At 51.3% G+C, this 16,202-nt stretch overlaps 1 protein-coding gene across 2 annotated transcripts in view; it reads left to right on the top strand.

Annotated features, from left to right (window-relative positions):
* ATP2A3 (ATPase sarcoplasmic/endoplasmic reticulum Ca2+ transporting 3) overlaps positions 1-16,202 on the top strand; it is a 54,323-nt gene extending 38,121 nt beyond the window's left edge. Inside the window, exons 13-22 of one of the 2 annotated variants that reach the window (XM_038157885.1) lie at positions 685-903; positions 1,368-1,703; positions 1,792-2,012; positions 2,665-2,867; positions 2,969-3,054; positions 3,682-3,815; positions 4,228-4,345; positions 4,975-5,092; positions 7,007-7,079; positions 11,449-16,202. In XM_038157885.1, the coding sequence (XP_038013813.1) occupies positions 685-903; positions 1,368-1,703; positions 1,792-2,012; positions 2,665-2,867; positions 2,969-3,054; positions 3,682-3,815; positions 4,228-4,345; positions 4,975-5,092; positions 7,007-7,079; positions 11,449-11,494 (1,554 nt within the window). In that variant the 3' untranslated portion in view covers positions 11,495-16,202. The remainder of the gene's footprint in view (positions 1-684; positions 904-1,367; positions 1,704-1,791; positions 2,013-2,664; positions 2,868-2,968; positions 3,055-3,681; positions 3,816-4,227; positions 4,346-4,974; positions 5,093-7,006; positions 7,080-11,448) is intronic. The other variant, XM_038157886.1, reaches the window with a different exon arrangement.

Genomic DNA, 16,202 nt, shown 5'->3' with positions numbered 1-16,202 from the left:
TTCCACTGTAACCAGAAATAAAATAGTGTTTCATAGGACATTTTTTTCCCAAGAGAAGACATGTGGTGGAATTTCTCCCCGCTGACTCTGAGAAGATTTGGATATTGTTGTTCCCACTGGGAGATTATCTGGGTGGGTGAACTCTGCCCTCCAGGTCAGGCTGGGACCCTCTGAAGCCTCTGGATCTGTGGCCCTGGGCGAGCTTTTTAAGAGGTGCAATAGAAGGATTGCAACTTTTATATTAAAGAGTAATGTCAGGGTCCTTTGTAAGGTCAGAAGGGCTGGGGTGAGAGGCTGGGATGCTGAAGGACATGTTTTCCTGAATTGCAAAGTCATCACAAGCATCTGCTGAGTATTTTTTTCCCTCACATATTTACAGCCCTTATCCCCTGCAGGTCGGAGCAGGGGTCTGTGGGGTGGGAGTATTTCGGGAGGATATGCAGGTTTTGCAGGAGTCAGCTGCTGGCCCTCCAGCAGATCCTGCTCTTGGTGACCTGGCTGTGATCCCGGTGTTTTTGGTCAGAGGCTGCCATCTAGTGCCCTGAGCCACGGGGCCGGGATGTGTGCTGGAATTCTGGGGAGATTTCCTCTGCCTTTGCCCAAACTTGGCGCCTTCCTTCCCTCTGGCACTTCCTGCAGCTCTCCAGCTTCACTCCAGCCCCTGAGCCCTCCTGTCCCCCGCAGGGTGCCCCGGAAAGCGTCATCGAGCGCTGCACCCACGTCCGTGTGGGCACTGCCAAGGTCCCGCTGACCACCCCGGTGCGGGACAGGATCCTGGGCAGGATCCGGGACTGGGGCATGGGCATGGACACGCTGCGCTGCCTGGCCCTGGCCACCCACGACGCGCCCGTCCGCAGGGAGAGCATGCAGCTGCACGACTCGGCCGCCTTCGTCCACTACGAGGTACCGCACCCAGCCTTGGCCAGGGGCCGTCTGCCTTGTTCCCAGAGTTTCCCCACACACTCCCAGCTGTCCCAGCAGTGTTTTCCCTCTGGTTTCTCTGTGGGCAGTGGAATGGCTCATCTCCTCTGCAAACCTCAGGGGACGATCTGAAGGATAACGAGCCCCATCTCACTGAGCGTGTTTTCCTGTGGAGTGACTGCTGAGAGGGCCTTGGAGACCATTGGGAGGGATGGGGAGGAGGGGAGCAAAGAGAAAATGTGTGAGGAGGAGCACAGGGGATGGGAGCATCCCGTTGGATTGGGGCTGGCTGTAGAGCGCATCCATGGGGCAGGTGGTAGGAAACCTCTTGGAAGTTTCCTCCCAGGAGAAATCCCTGTGAAGCCCAGGATGGTTTCACAGCAGGGAGGGAAGTGGATGCATCCCAAGGGGTTAACGTGGGTCTGGGGTGTGTTCCTCCCGCCCAGAACAACCTGACCTTTGTGGGCTGCGTGGGGATGCTGGACCCTCCCCGCAAAGAGGTCACCTCCTCCATCGAGATGTGCCGCAAGGCCGGCATCCGCGTCATCATGATCACTGGGGACAACAAGGGCACGGCAGTGGCCATCTGCCGCCGGATCGGCATCTTCTCCGAGAGCGAGGACGTGTCTGGCAAGGCCTACACGGGCCGGGAGTTTGATGAGCTGCCGCCCGAGGCGCAGCGCCAGGCGTGCCGCGAGGCCCGCTGCTTCGCCCGTGTGGAGCCGGCGCACAAGTCCCGCATCGTCGAGTACCTCCAGTCCTTCAACGAGATCACGGCCATGGTGAGCCCTCACGGACGCCCTGCCACCCGCTGTCCCCTCCTCCCCACCCTGCTCAATCCCTTGCACGCTCATCCACGGCTGTGTGCAGACAGGTGATGGCGTCAATGACGCTCCGGCCCTGAAGAAGGCAGAGATTGGCATCGCCATGGGGTCGGGCACGGCTGTTGCCAAGTCAGCTGCTGAGATGGTGCTCTCTGACGACAACTTCTCCACCATCGTGTCGGCCGTGGAGGAGGGCAGAGCCATCTACAGCAACATGAAGCAGTTCATCCGCTATCTCATCTCCTCCAATGTTGGGGAGGTGGTTTGGTGAGAGCCTCCCGCACCGGGCACCATGCTGCAGTGGGGGGACACATCCCCTGGGACAGGTGACCTGCAGGCAGCAGTATGTAGTGCCCAAACTGGTGATCCCAGGCACGATGTCTCGTTCCTCAAGGGCAGGGAGATTTTTTTTTTTTGTAGTTTTACAATCCTGCCATCCTGCAGGACCTGTTCTGTCAAAGTATTGCCTATTTGAGCTCATGCAAGTGCCTGATCTGGGTGCAGATATTTGTGCACAGGCTGCTGTCACCCAGTCACAGCTATCCCTGCCCCTGCCCATCCCTCCCAGTCCTCAGCAACATCAGCACAACCTTGGGAACAGTTGGGCATCCTTTGCCCTTGCATTTCAGCGTGGGTGTTTGTACTGGGAATGGGAAACTTTGTGGCCTGGGGACATCAATAGTTGGGATACAACTGCAAAGCAAATTTTAATAGCAACAAAAACAAATTTTAGCAGCAAAATTTAGTCCTGAATTTTCAGGTTCCTTATCAGGGGCTGTGGGTTCATCTGCAGGACTTAGGGTGAATATTCAGTTTGAGGGTTTGGATCCGGATTTGGATCTCTCTCCCCTTTGCATGACACAGAACCTTGGCTGCCCAGAGCTTGTATAATTTAATATCTCTTGTTTTTTTCCTGCAGCATCTTCCTGACAGCCATCCTGGGCCTACCCGAGGCCCTCATCCCCGTGCAGCTGCTGTGGGTGAACCTGGTGACCGACGGGCTGCCGGCCACCGCGCTGGGCTTCAACCCCCCCGACCTGGACATCATGGACAAGCAGCCCCGCAACCCCAAGGAGCCCCTCATCAGTGGCTGGCTCTTCTTCCGCTACCTGGCCGTCGGAGGTGCGTGCTGCCGGGTGGGTGGCGCTGTCAGGGTGTGCCTGGGGTGTCCTGGGGTGGTGTGTCTCTGGGTGCTGGGGTAAGGCTGTCTCTCTTGGCCACAGTGTACGTGGGCCTGGCCACAGTGGGCGCAGCCACCTGGTGGTTCCTGTACGACGCCGAGGGACCGCAGGTCTCCTTCCATCAGCTGGTGAGTCAGGAGGGGAACAGGCTGACAGCTGGAGAAGATGGGTGAGGGTGTTGGGGTCTTTCATCTGTCTGTCCTCTGTGTTGGTTGTAGCATTCCCAGATTCCTAGTGGAGAAGACAGTTGTCTAAAACAGAAGCGAATTCTCTCCCTTGGGCTGTTTCCAGCCTTGCTTCGTCCAGCCACCAGCATAGTAGGGAAAGTTTCAGATTCAGAAAGATTCAGAGAAGCTGAAAGTAATTTCTGTGCCTCATCCCATATTGGAAGGGATCTGTTCTCACATTACATCACTGTAGCTAATGTGAAAAGTGCAGGGCAGAGGGAAGGCAGGTGCTATCACATCCCAATGGCATGTGCAATGCAGGATGGATTTCTGGTGGAGACACGTGTGTGCTCAAACTCCTTCCTAACTGCACCTGAGAGCCTCAAAGGCACTGTCCAGCCACACCCCTAAGGCCCAAACCCAGGAGAAGCTGGGTCACTGCAGGCAGTTTATTGTTGCTCTGACCCGTGGGATATTTAACAGTAACCCACTTCATCGCGTGCCCCCCAGCCAGCCGACTCTTCCTCCTCTCTCCTGCCTTTCCTGCTGCTCTGCCATGTATTTACCAGCAGTTTCCTGTGCTGACAGAGGAACTTCATGAGGTGCACTGAGGACAACCCCATCTTCGAAGGAATTGACTGTGAGATCTTCGAGTCGCGATACCCAACGACGATGGCTCTGTCTGTGCTGGTGACAATCGAAATGTGCAATGCTCTGAACAGGTGTGCTGGCCACAGGGCTGCTCTCTTTGCTCTGTGCATGACTGAATTTGTCTCTTTGAGTGTCTGTGGGTGGGCTGAGGGCTTTGCTTTGGCTCAGCAGAGCTGTTCAGAGCATCCTCACAGGGAACCACTGGGTTTTCCATAGAGGAACTCCTCCAAGGCAGTGTGCTGTGGCTGACAGCAGTGAAGGAAGGACTGGATCTGCATTTAGTAATTTGGTCATTAATGGCTGGCCCTAATCCATGCATTGCTGGTTGTATCCACATCCACATCCAGTTTGCAGCAAAGCCTGAACAGCCTGGAAAAGAAAGGGTCTAGCAAATGGCCTTGCATGTTGGAGGGAAATGAAATTCCCAGCATGGGCAGATGCGGGGAGGTTTCTGGGGCTAATGTTGTCCCCTCACTTTCACAGTGTCTCTGAGAACCAGTCGCTGCTGCGGATGCCACCGTGGCTCAACATCTGGCTGCTGGGGGCCATCATCATGTCCATGGCTCTGCACTTCCTCATCCTCTATGTCAAGCCCATGCCTGTGAGTGCCCTCTGTCACCTCCCTGTGCCTTCTGTAGATAAGGACATCCCTGGAGCAATCTTTGGGTCGGGAAACTTCTGGGATGGCTGTTCCCAGAAAGTGCCCTCAGGGCCAGGTCCCATGGCTCAACCCAGCATGGAAAACAGGAGTCATTCTGCCCCATGAGCCAGGAGTATGAAGCTCTCTCTATGGGTGATGCAAAAGCTCTGTATATCTCCAGAAGGTGGTTCAACCCTTCAGGAGTTGCCTCCTTTGCAAGGTTGGGGGTGCCTTGGATGATGCCCAAAGGTGCTTAAGATGAAGTGTGTTTCTGTACCCAGGAGAGTGCATTGTCCCTTGTCACCTGCTAAGCACCTGTGACCACAAAAAACACACAGTCCTACCTTGTGCCTCACTTTCCCCATCTGCAGGAGAGGTGAATAACATATTTTTTACTCATCTTGGCCAAGACCCACCTTGGATCATGACAGACCTTGGAGAAATCCTCCTGTTTGGGCTGTCTGGATCCTCCCTCTTTGTACCTGTGATGACCCTCTCCTAACCTTTGCCATACAACAATGTGATCCTTAAAACAACAAAATGTCCCACCTGCTTCCCTTGTGACATGTCCAATCCTTTCCACCCTGCAGCTCATCTTCCAGGTGACCCCCCTGAGCTGGCCACAGTGGGTGGTTGTGATGAAGATCTCCCTGCCTGTGATCCTGCTGGATGAAGGACTCAAGTACCTTTCCCGCAACCACCTGGATGGTGAGCGTGGTCTGCACCCCCTGGGTTAGGGTGGCACTTTGCTTGGGATTCCTGGTGGCTTTGTGGACCCCTTGCTCACCTCCTCTGCTTGTGTGATGTCTGCACCTGCATGTTCACCCACCTTTGCTGTGCAAAGGGGCTTCTCCTGCTCCCTTCCTTCCTGGTGCCATGCCTGGCAGAGCAGTTGGTAATTACATTTGCTTGAAGTGCTCCCTTTGGAGCTGGAGCATTAGATAAACCTGCTACAGGTTATTAATTCAGCTCCTCTTGTATCTCCAGGAACTGGACCCCTTTGCTTATGAAGCAAAACAAATCAAACACTGATTTGTAACAGGAACCCTTTCTTTTTTCCTCTAAGATTTCTACCCCTCTCTGTCCATTCTTATTTTGTGTTGGCAACTTCTGTGCTAAGATCCACTGAGAGGTGAACACCTTATAAACTGGTTTTAATGGGGCTGCCCTTGGCCAGCTCCTCTCAGGATGCAGCCCTTGGCACAACCAGAGGAGAAGCAGCTCCTGTGACACTGGAGCAGCAGTTCCTGTGTGCTCCTGGGCTCCATGCTGTAAATCACAGCATGTCTTTGGGCAGCCCTCCAAAGAGATGATATCATCTTTTATTTCTTGCAAAAGATGTTGCTGTGGGGGATATTTCAGCACTGAGTTAAGCCCACAGGTTTTCCCAGGGCTGCCGAGCAGTGCTGTGCCTGCCACAGGGGTGGCCCCTCTCCAGAAAACAGGATTTATTTATTCATTTTTTGGGGTGAGCTTGCTCTGACAGTGATAGCAGAGAGAAGGGCAGGAAAGGCACTGTCCTAGCTCAGGGAAGCTCTGGGGGCAGATGAACAATCTGAGTGTGAGGACTGGATTTCCTTCCACACCATCACCTTGCTCAAACCATCTTTTCACCCCTTAGGCAACCTGTGTTATAGCAAACCCCTCTTTTTCACTTCACCCTGTAATAATGACCCAGAAAATCTGTGCAAAGCCTCTCTTGCCTTCCAGGGTGAAGGCAGGTCTGGCCAGCCCTGTCAAGGAGGGCTTTGGGGCATTGTAACAGCTGTGTTTGGTTTCTCATGGAGCAGAGCTTTGCAAGTACCTGGAAATATGGGATGGGAAGAATTGCAGGCAGGAAATGATCACAAACAGGTCTCCTTCCCCATTGGTGTGTCCCAGTGTGCAGGTGGTGCTCATGTCAGCCTTTCTTCCTGTGTTGAGCTGATGCAGAAACTCAGCAATTGCTCAGAGAAACGGAGGTGCAGGGCTCCTGCTTCTACAAACCAGATAGAAATTGTTTCTAGCCTGTTTTTATTGAATTGTTTCATCTCTCATCAGACACCCAGGTCTGTTTTATCCCACAATTATGAGCCTGTAGCAACAATTCTACAGCGTGGCACTGGGCTGGGGTGTAGGACAGCTGGTTAATGTTGCATCCCATGCATGCCCTTGGTCTTCACTTCACCATCTGTAGTCTGAGGCTGAGTCTGTCTTTCTCCCACACTTTGTATTTCTCTATACAATCTCAGCACTGTTGGAGGAAGCGCTTTTCTTTGGCTCTGCCTGCACAGCTCCAAGCACAGCGAGGTTTCTGGTAGGCACACGATCCTCTCAAGTGCCATCACAGCAGCACAGCAGCTCAGTTTTCTCCTCCCATGGCACACTCCCAATGTTTCAGGTCCTCTGAGCTTCCCTCATCCCCACAGCCACGATGCTGCTGATGCTCACGGGTTGCTCTGTCTCATGGATCCAGGGCTTCTATCACGGCTGTGTGGCAAAATCACCACGCTTCAATCACCACACTTGAAAGAAGTAATTGAAACTCTTCATCTTCCTGATTCCTCTGGCCTTCGAAAAGCAAAGGAAAAAGCCTCCAAAAGCCACTTTTATGTGTGGTCTTGTGATTTTTTTTTTTGCCAGGCATTCTCAGGACAGCAAGACCCAAGTGGAGCGGGCAGCACCAGTTGAATACTTGCAAGACTCCAGAGCAAGGGTTGGCTTCCTTACCTGTCTCATCCCTGAATGCTGTACCCCTGTGCTTCCTGCAGACTCTTGCTTCTGTGTGGTGGGGACCTGCTTGGAATGTGTCTGGGTGAACACGGCTTAGATATAGAACAGAGATACAATAATAGAGCCAAGAGTCTCTACCCAGACAGGATCTCCTTTCCCACAGTGGTCTCTGTGTTTTGCTTCAAAGCAAAGCCTGTGAAGTAGCTGTTTGATGGCAGTTTTGGCCAGGAGCCAGGCTAGCATTTGGTCTCTGCAAGACAGTGCTTGGGAATGGTCTCCAGCATGGGACCTTCCAAGGGATGGCCAAGGGTGTTCAGCTGAGGAATGCAAATGTATAGCTGTGAGTTCTGCTGATTCAGGAATTGCATGGAAAAATTTCTCCTTTGATGAGATTTAGATAAGTTTTGTTTCCATTACTCTGGATTTTCCTTGTCCTTGAAGTGGCAGAAAGCTGAGACTCTTCAGTTCTCACTGTGGTCTCAGTGCTTTACATTCCTCTCCCCATCACTCTGATCACATCCAGCCTTTCATCTCACATCCTTTGCATATCTGGCTGTCTTCATTCCTCTCTGGGCCCTCTGAGGTTTCTGCTGTCTCAGTTTTGGGAGGTGATGTGAATGTGAGACTGAGAGAATGTGCAGGGCTGAGGTTGGCTTTGTGTGAGCTGCAGATGTTCTGGTCAGGAGCATGGGGATGTTCTCAGGGGTCTGTCACACACTGTCAGGCTCACAAGGGCTCACCACCCTCAGGGATCTCTTGCTGTAGTATCTTTAATATTTTCCATGCTCTATGTATTCAAGTGTTTGTTCTCTCAGAATCCTGTGGCATGCAGGAGGAAGCTTTCCAGGCCTCTGTGCCAAGGCCTTGCAGAAGTCTCTTTGTCTCTTTTCTAAGTGGTTCTCAAGAAGCACCAAATATAGGGAGGACACTGAGAGAACCCCAGTGCTCACGTTCCTCTGTGTTCCTCATCAGCCCACTGCTGAGGCCACCCTGCTCCCCTCCTGCACTGTCCCTGGGCCTCCTCATGTTCACCATCTCAAAGCAAATCCCTCACAGGTGTTGGAGTTGCTGCTGTGGCTGTTCTCAACATGTTCAGCATCAGGCCCTGTCTGGGTGCTGAGCATCACCATTTCTCACCATTTCTCACCTCTGCTGTGGTAAAAGCAGGGGCAAAATCACAAACCAGGAGTTTTCTGCAATCCTGTTGCTGTTTTCTGCAACACGTCTGCCCTGACTGCAGCAGGGCCACTGAAAATCAGGAGTTTGGATGCACAGGAATTGATTTGGTGTCTTTTGTGGCAGATTAGCATTTGGGCAGCTGTTTGTCCTCTGCCCAGTGAAGACAGCAGCCCCCAGGGTCACTTTGCAGGAGGTGCAAGGTAGTGGCCACCCCACCCTGTTCCTGTTCCCTCTCCCATGGGCAGCACAGTGCCCTGCAGTCTCCTGCCCCTGCAGCTGATGTGCAGGTGAGGTTGCTCCCTGGGGTGAGCATCTCCACCACTGAGGGAGCTTTGGGCACTTCTCTGCAAAGCTGGCATCAGCTTTAGGCTTCAGCACCCTCCCAAAGGAGAGTGGCTGGCAGAGGTGGCAGTGCAGTGACAAGTGCATCACACTCCCTGCCAGAGGCAGATGCAGCTCTGCATCTGAGACCGCCCAAAATTTGCAGGGGCCAAAATCTCCATATCCCATCACAAAAAACCCTCCAGCACATAGCAAAAAGAAGCTGTTTACCCTCATTTTCCAGCATGCACCTGCACCTGGGTACGAGGGAACCTCCTGAACGTCCCCCAGGAGCAGAGGAGCTGCTGCAGCTGCCCGTGTTCCTGCAGAGGAGGCAGGCATCCCTCTCCCTGGCAGCGCAGAGCGGGGAGCGAGCGCCTGCGGTCGTGGCTGCCCTTGTAGGGTAATCTGTGCCTGGAGCTACCTTGGCTGGCTGCTGGCAGAGGAATGTGTCCCCGTGGGCCAAGTATTCCCTTGAGCTGTGGGATGCTCTGCAGGAGAGCAGTGCTGCACCTTCCAGGGCTGGAATCTCCACACAGGATTTTACAGCTCTGCTGCCTTTTGTTTTTATTTCCCTCTGTCTCCTGTTTTTTTCATACGTGTCCGTGTGTCATGCTTTAGAAATGGAAGAGCAGAGGGAAGCTGCCAGCGTTGCTGCCCTGGTATTGCAAAGGGATGGGGGACAATTTCCCTTTTGGTTTTCTCCTGGGGTCTGGGGTCTCGGCTGAAGCTCAGGGTGCCCTGCTGTGGTGGGGAGATTTGCAGTTTTCAGAGCTACAAGGGCTGCAGCATTCCCCTTGGTGAAGGAAGTGGTCTGGGCTGGCAGTGGGAGCCTGCATCCCTCCAGCAGCATCTTTTACAGGAACCTGTTAAGGAAAGTCAAAAGCAGTAAGGAAAAACCTCCCCAAAAGCCTCAGCTGTCTGGGGGCAGCAGACCTTGGAGGAGCTGAGCTCCCATTGTTCAGTTGCTGGTTGGCTGTGACACCTCTGGTGTGAGGCCACATCCAGAGGGACTGTCACCATCCCATCATCCCTGCAAACAGGTCCTGCATCCCCCCTGCTCCTGTCACCAGTGTGAGGGAAGGACAGATGGACACTGGCATGCAGGGACCTACATATGTGGGAGCTGGACCCTTGGCTGCTTGCAGAGCTCATGGAAACACCTGACTCGCTCCATGCCAGGATTGTGTCACTTTAGAGATCTGAGAGCAATTTTTTGAAGAGCATCCACTGTGGTTGAACACTGCAGCCATGTCCCCTTCCTGTCCCTGCCTGCCACATGCCATGGCATCCTCCTCCCTGTTTGCACAGCCATGGGGTGATGTGTTCAGGGGAAGTGCCATGGTTGGCACATTACCACTGGTGTGTCACCCAGTGGGGACTGTTCAGCTGCTGGAGGAGAGGGAAGAGAGGCTGCTGCAGTGGGGAGGAGATTAATTTTGATTATTGCAATGATATTTAGTACAGTGCAGTTGCCAGCATCCCTGCCTTACACCAAAGCCTGCAGTGTCATCCAGAGGGATGCTGCCATCGCAGCAAACCATTTTATCCCAGGACACAAGGGCTGGGCTCTGCAGCCAGCACTGGAAAAAAAATTTGGCAGAAGTTGCAAAAAAGCCTTTTCCCTCTGTCTTGCCTGCTATTTATTAATCCCCCTGCAAGCTGTCGGCACCAGGGCTGGCAGCAGGCGCGGAGCCCCGTGGGTAACCCCGGGCAGGACCCTTATTTATCAAGAGCACAGGAACAGCAGTCCCCAGTGAGATGTATTTTGTGATGTGTACAGTGATGAAAGAGAGAGAAATACAGTCAAAACACTCATGATAAGGGATTTTTCTAACTCTCCTTAGCAAGTGCTGCTTCTGGGTGGGTATTTTTTAAGGAAAAAGATGTGTTCTGGGTAAGCCAAGCCACCCCAGGCTGGAGGGCAGCTGCTGCCTCAGGGATCAGGGACACTCTTGTCAACTGCTTGAAAATTGGGGATCTAGTTGCTGTAAGTCAGTTTCTGGCAGGGATTTTGAGGCTGCTCACATGGAGTTTGAGCTGGATACCATCACTTTCCTACAGGCCATGTGTTGCCTGTTACCTTCCCTGTCCAACCCCATCCATCTGGAGGGAGGGAGAAGGTAGGAGGGCAGCCCTGGGACAGTGGCTGTGATGAGTAGGTTGGTCCTTGCTCATTGTTTTGAAGGTATTTATGGGTGTGGGCACATGGATAGCATGTGTAAGTGGTGTCAGCCCATGGAGCAGTGTCCATGTCTCTGGCTGCAGCAGGGCTGGGGCTCTGGGGTGGTGGGAGGGTGCAGTGAGCTTCCTCCTCTCTGAGCCACTGCTTTTCCCTGCATAATACCTTATTAGGAGCAGTAAGGAGGGATCCTGCCTACCCGCCTTCCACCTGGCTCCACCTCAGGTTGGATATTAGGAAAAAGTTTTTCACAGAGAGTGGTAAAGTACTGGAATGGCCTGCTCAGGGAGGTGGTGGAGTCACCATCCCTGGGTGTGTTTGAAAAAAGATTGGATGTGGCACTGGGTGCCAGGGTTTAGTTGAGGCGGGGTTAGGGATGGTTTGGACTTGATGATCTTGAAGGTCTCTTCCAACCCAGTGATTCTGTGAATTCTGTGAACTTATCCCTTTGCCTAACTCTTGCAGAGACCTTCCTCATCCAGGGACTACCATCCTCCTCCTCTTCACACAGCCTGAGCTGCCACACCTGCAGTCAGGCCAGCTCTGTGCAGACAAGATCCCAGGTTCCCTCTGGGATCAACCCAGGAGCATCCACTCTTGGTAACACAAACATGGAGCTGGTTTGCTTTTGAACCCTCACCAATACTTTTCTTTCTCTTTTCTCTTTCAGGAGAAGAGGACAAGAAATGAACGACCTGAGGGCGACTCTGAACTAGAGGATCCCTAACTTGTAACTGGGACTGAAGTCTTGCATGCGTGACCATCGCTAAAGCCAGCAGGACATGCATGTGTCCGACTATCAGACAAATGCGGGTGAATCGTCGAAAAGAAAAAAATCCTGATTTTCGTTTTGTTCTGTAGCTTTCTTTTTCCTGTACATATGAGTGCAATTACTGGACAGCTGGCGTAGAGTTTGGGGATGGAGCTGTGGATCTGAATCATTGTAACGTGGTTCCTTGGGATTTGTTCTTGCCAAATTTGAGACCCTCTTTGCAATATTCACCCTGACTGAGTGAGCATGGGCAAGGTGGCCTTCATGTGAGATTAAGGCAAGAAGTTTGGATTTGAGGCCACATCCCCCAGTGGGATGGGATGCACAAGGCAGCTTCAGGGGCTGGGAAGGCTTGGCAGTGAGTGAGGGCAGGGAGAGAGGAGAGGGGGCTGTGTGTTGGGGTTGTTGAGCCTTGATGGTGTCCATAGTGTTTCTGCTGCTGTGCTCTGCTCCAGTGGCTACAGCAGCTGGGCATAGCTTCAGAGTGTGTCCAACACTGGTGTGAATCTCATGGAGGTGTGTTTATACCTCGAGGTCAGGTGCATGTGGTGGAAGGTGAAGTTCTCCCTGTTTATCACGCTGTCCTGTTTGATCCCTGCATTATGGAAAGCCCAGCACCTTCTCAGGCTCATCCAGCACCAAAGCACCATGAAGTCTTGTCTGTTCTCCATCTGGCATCTTGCTAGATCCCATCTGCACTATATGAGGCAGTCCTTCTCCTTGTAGGGGCAGCCATGTAAAGAAAAGCAAGGGGATGCCCACCTTGCATTCCTCATGTCCACCACTCCTTCCTGGTCACACTTTCTTTCCTCAGTGAATTTTTAACTATTTCCCTAGCAGTAGTAGAGCTTAAGTGTTCAGGAGCACATCCAGGACTTCATGTGCTCTGCTTTGGAGAACATCACTGACTTGCACAGGGCATCCCTGCCCAGGGATCAAGATGGGAATGAATGTATGCTTGTACATAATGTGGTCTTTCTCCGTGAGTGGTGTTTGTTGTGGCATCCCTTTATGTAAGGCATCAACTTTTTCTTGCCCTCTGGGGATTTTTTCCACAGCAGGAGTGAGACAGTCTTCAGTGAGGATTTGTAGATCAGGAGTGGATTTTGAGATCCATTAAATTGATCTTTCTCCATTGAGCTGCGGCAGCTGAGAAGCTGATAGTGGGTGGTCTCTTCTCCAGCTCTCCAAATCCTCCCTCCTGTTTTCCTCATGGTCCCCTAGGATCCATCCTGATGATATTTAGTTAGCCAGAGCCTGTATCTTTCATTTCTCTTACATTCCAGCAACAGCACCAGAGCCAGGGTCTGGGATAGCATTTGCTCCTTTGCTGTGGGGTTTCCTCTTCTACTCTTTGCCTCTTAAAAGCTTCCAGTGTTTTTCTGTATCATCTGGGCAAGAGCATCTCTCCTTCTGTACAGTAGGTGCCAAATACCATCCCTCCTTTCTTTTCTCCATCACCAGCATTGAAGATGAGCAGAGCCCCCAGACCAATGGGAATGTACAGAATTGTTATACTACTGAGCTGATTTATTGTACAGAAAACCTTGCATGAAATGTTGTTACTGTATTTAATATATAATGTATTCAAGGAATTTTAATATGGAGCTCTTTAAAAAGATCTTTATAGATACTCTGTGGTTAGAAGATTGTTGCTGATTTTTTAAAATCTTATTATACTTTGTCTTGAAGAAGTTTTATTTTTCAAATGTGTTCTGTCAAAATGATTTAATCAGTTGATCCCATGGGATAAACAATTCCTCTTCAAAGATTTTCACCATGGATGAGACCCACCCTGGTGTAGAGGACCAGGACATGACCCAGGTACTGTATAAGCCTTCAAAATAAGGCTTCAGTAAGACTAATGCTGTAGACATGTGATTTGCCTTTCCTCAAAAGGGTGGATTTCACCTTATTTTAGTACAGGTCACAGAACTAAAGAATTGTTTAAGCTGGGAAACACATCCAAGATGACTGAGTCCATCTCCATCACTCTGTGCAGAAAAACAGCCAGTGGGAATTTAGTCCAGTTCCAGCTCAGTGTCATCAAAGCAGGCAGCTTCTCTGTTTCTCTGAGGCTAATAACCAGCTGGGAGAAGCTGGGCTGGATTTAGAGGCTGGACTGGATTCAGAGCATCCCAGCCCTGTTTGGAGGGTCCAGCAGGGCCTGCAGCTGCCCAATAGCATCTCCCTGGTCCCTTGTGCCTACAGGGACCTGCTTGGTCCACCCACCACCTGAGTTACACTGCTTTCCCTGGACTTAATGTCTGGTGGAGGATAATGAATTTAAAACAAATGTGTGTGGTGTGGAGAAGTTTCTTCTGTAAAAGCCCAGGCACTGTCAGTCTGTTCATGCAATCGTTGGGTCACAATTGTGAGTTACCAGAGCCTGAGCCATTGTGGGCAAGAAACCAGAGCTGTGTCCCAGCTTGTTCTTCCCAGCAGCAGCAAATTGCATTTCATTTCTATAGTGAGCCTTCAGATCTATCTAGAAAATACCCAGGTAATCTGCACTAGAACTGCCTGGAGCAGGCAGCCCCCTTGCTAGGAGGGACCATTTTGACACGTCCCCATTTCCCCTTCCGAATGGTTGACCACATCTCTTGTCTCTCCCCACATCCTTTAATTATTTGGGGTACAGGTTTCACTCCATACTTTTGGTTACTGAGGCTTATACTTCAAACATCTTAATGAAGTAGAAAAATATTCATAGATGTTAAGTTATTTTTTCCTTTATTCTTCAGTGAAAGGTCAGGATAAATCACAGAGTAGTTATTTATTGCATGTGTGCCAGCAGCAGCGTGCTGGGAGCTTTTACAGGCTGGAACATGTTCTTGTGTAAACTTGGAGGTCCCAGAGCCAAGACCATCACTTTGGGATAGGCTCTTGTGTCTTACCAAGGCATCTGACTGTGCAATACAAGGGAGATGGACACCAGGTGGCTGTTTTGCCCTAAAGCTTTTTTTAAAAAGCAGCTTAGGGGAAAACCTCTGGGATCCTTGCTTTTCTTGGCAACAGAGGTTAGAAATTATTTCCTTTTTAGTTTTATTTTGATGGTGCTGCCTGGCATATTCTAAGTCTATAAATAAAACTCAGGTCTTTCCAGCAAGACCTTTAGCGTTGGTGGGCTGCTGTGACAGATCCTCCACAAGATGCAGGGCATAGGAGGTGCTGGATGGCAGCATGGGATTGTGATTATCCATGAGCACTTTATACTCCTTCCTCAGGGGCCAAGCACCATGCTGGGGTACAGCCAAGGTGGGAGGGAAAGGTCCTGTGTTCCTGGGGTGAGCACCAGGGGGATCAGCTGTGGTGGAAAGTCTTTTGTACTGTTTTGGGGTATTGTGTCATTGCTGGATGAGCTCTTCCCCCTGTGGTGTGTGATGCCATGGGGATCCCACGTTGGAAAAGGAAAAAGAGCAAAGTGCTGCATCCTGCATTTTGTTTGTGTCGTGTGGCCCAAGTCTGGACGAGGTTTGTGTTTGTGTGGTTGGGGTTTTGGCACTGTGAGCATGCTGTGTGTGTGTGTTTCTGGGGATGCTCTGCTCAGCCAAGGCTGGATGGCACCACCAGGCACTGGGGGGGCAGTGGGGGGACAGGCTCTATGGAGGGGCTGGGGGACTTCATTCCTGTAGGAGCATCAGAGCTGGGATTGAGTTGGACTTTCTGCTCATGGTGTGGATGGCAGAAGGAGGAGCAAGAGGAAAACTCAGCATTAATTTTTGGTCCTTCTTTGTACATCAGGTTGATTATACTGCTTCCCAGTCAGGGTCCTGCTCCACCAAAACTCATCAAATAATGATTTGAGCTGTGCAGGGGCCCTGGCTGGGAGATTCATCAGGTTCAGTGACCTTGGCTTTACATCCCTCCTGAAACTCAAACACACCCAAGTCCCCACTACCAGCTCCTGAGACTTACTGTGGTTTTTGGACCATACCTGGCATGGCCATCACTTTGTGTAACTGATGCCAGTGATTCAGTCCCATCTGGGCTCTTTTTCATCCCACTTCTGCAGTGGCATTTTCTGTCAGATGAGACAGCCTGGAGGTACTGACCATGGAGAGGGCTTTACCCCACGCAGATCTTGTGTGGCACCGTTGGGGTTAGGAGGGCTGCAGTGAGGAGACACAGGGTAAATTGTGCTCCCTGGACCTGTTCTTGTGGTGCCATTCAGCTTTTGGTGTGAGTGGGGCATTAAATGAGCCAAAATCTGTGTGTGCCTGGAGTGATGGGCACTTGGGACCAAGAGGAGGGCAACCACTGAACTGCCAGCAGGTGCCCTCAGTGGCTTCAGTCTGGGAATATGCTGATTTTTTTATATGAGATGCCTGAACAGCCAAATGTAGAAATCTCTGAGATTGTGCTTCATAGTAAAAGGTAAATTGTTATATCTTGGGGGGTGGGAGGGTGTTATCTGAGGGACAGAACCGAAAGAAATGAGGTTTCCTATTTTATTATATGAGAGATATTTTTCCACTAAATTACTGCTTCCTAAACTGTGTCCTTTGTCTGACTGTAAATAGCCAGGTGTGCCAGGAAGATGTGGGAAGGCTCCTTGTGGTCACATCCATACAATCCACTCTGTTCACACAATATTGGGCTGATTTGTTTTATACTTAGAAAATTACAGAAATAAAAGCAATTTTACTGGA

This window comes from Motacilla alba, chromosome 19 (genome assembly GCF_015832195.1).
Source record: "Motacilla alba alba isolate MOTALB_02 chromosome 19, Motacilla_alba_V1.0_pri, whole genome shotgun sequence".
Lineage (NCBI taxonomy): Eukaryota > Metazoa > Chordata > Aves > Passeriformes > Motacillidae > Motacilla > Motacilla alba.
Note: the sequence above shows the minus strand (reverse complement) of the source record. Positions and strands in the feature narration are given on the sequence as shown.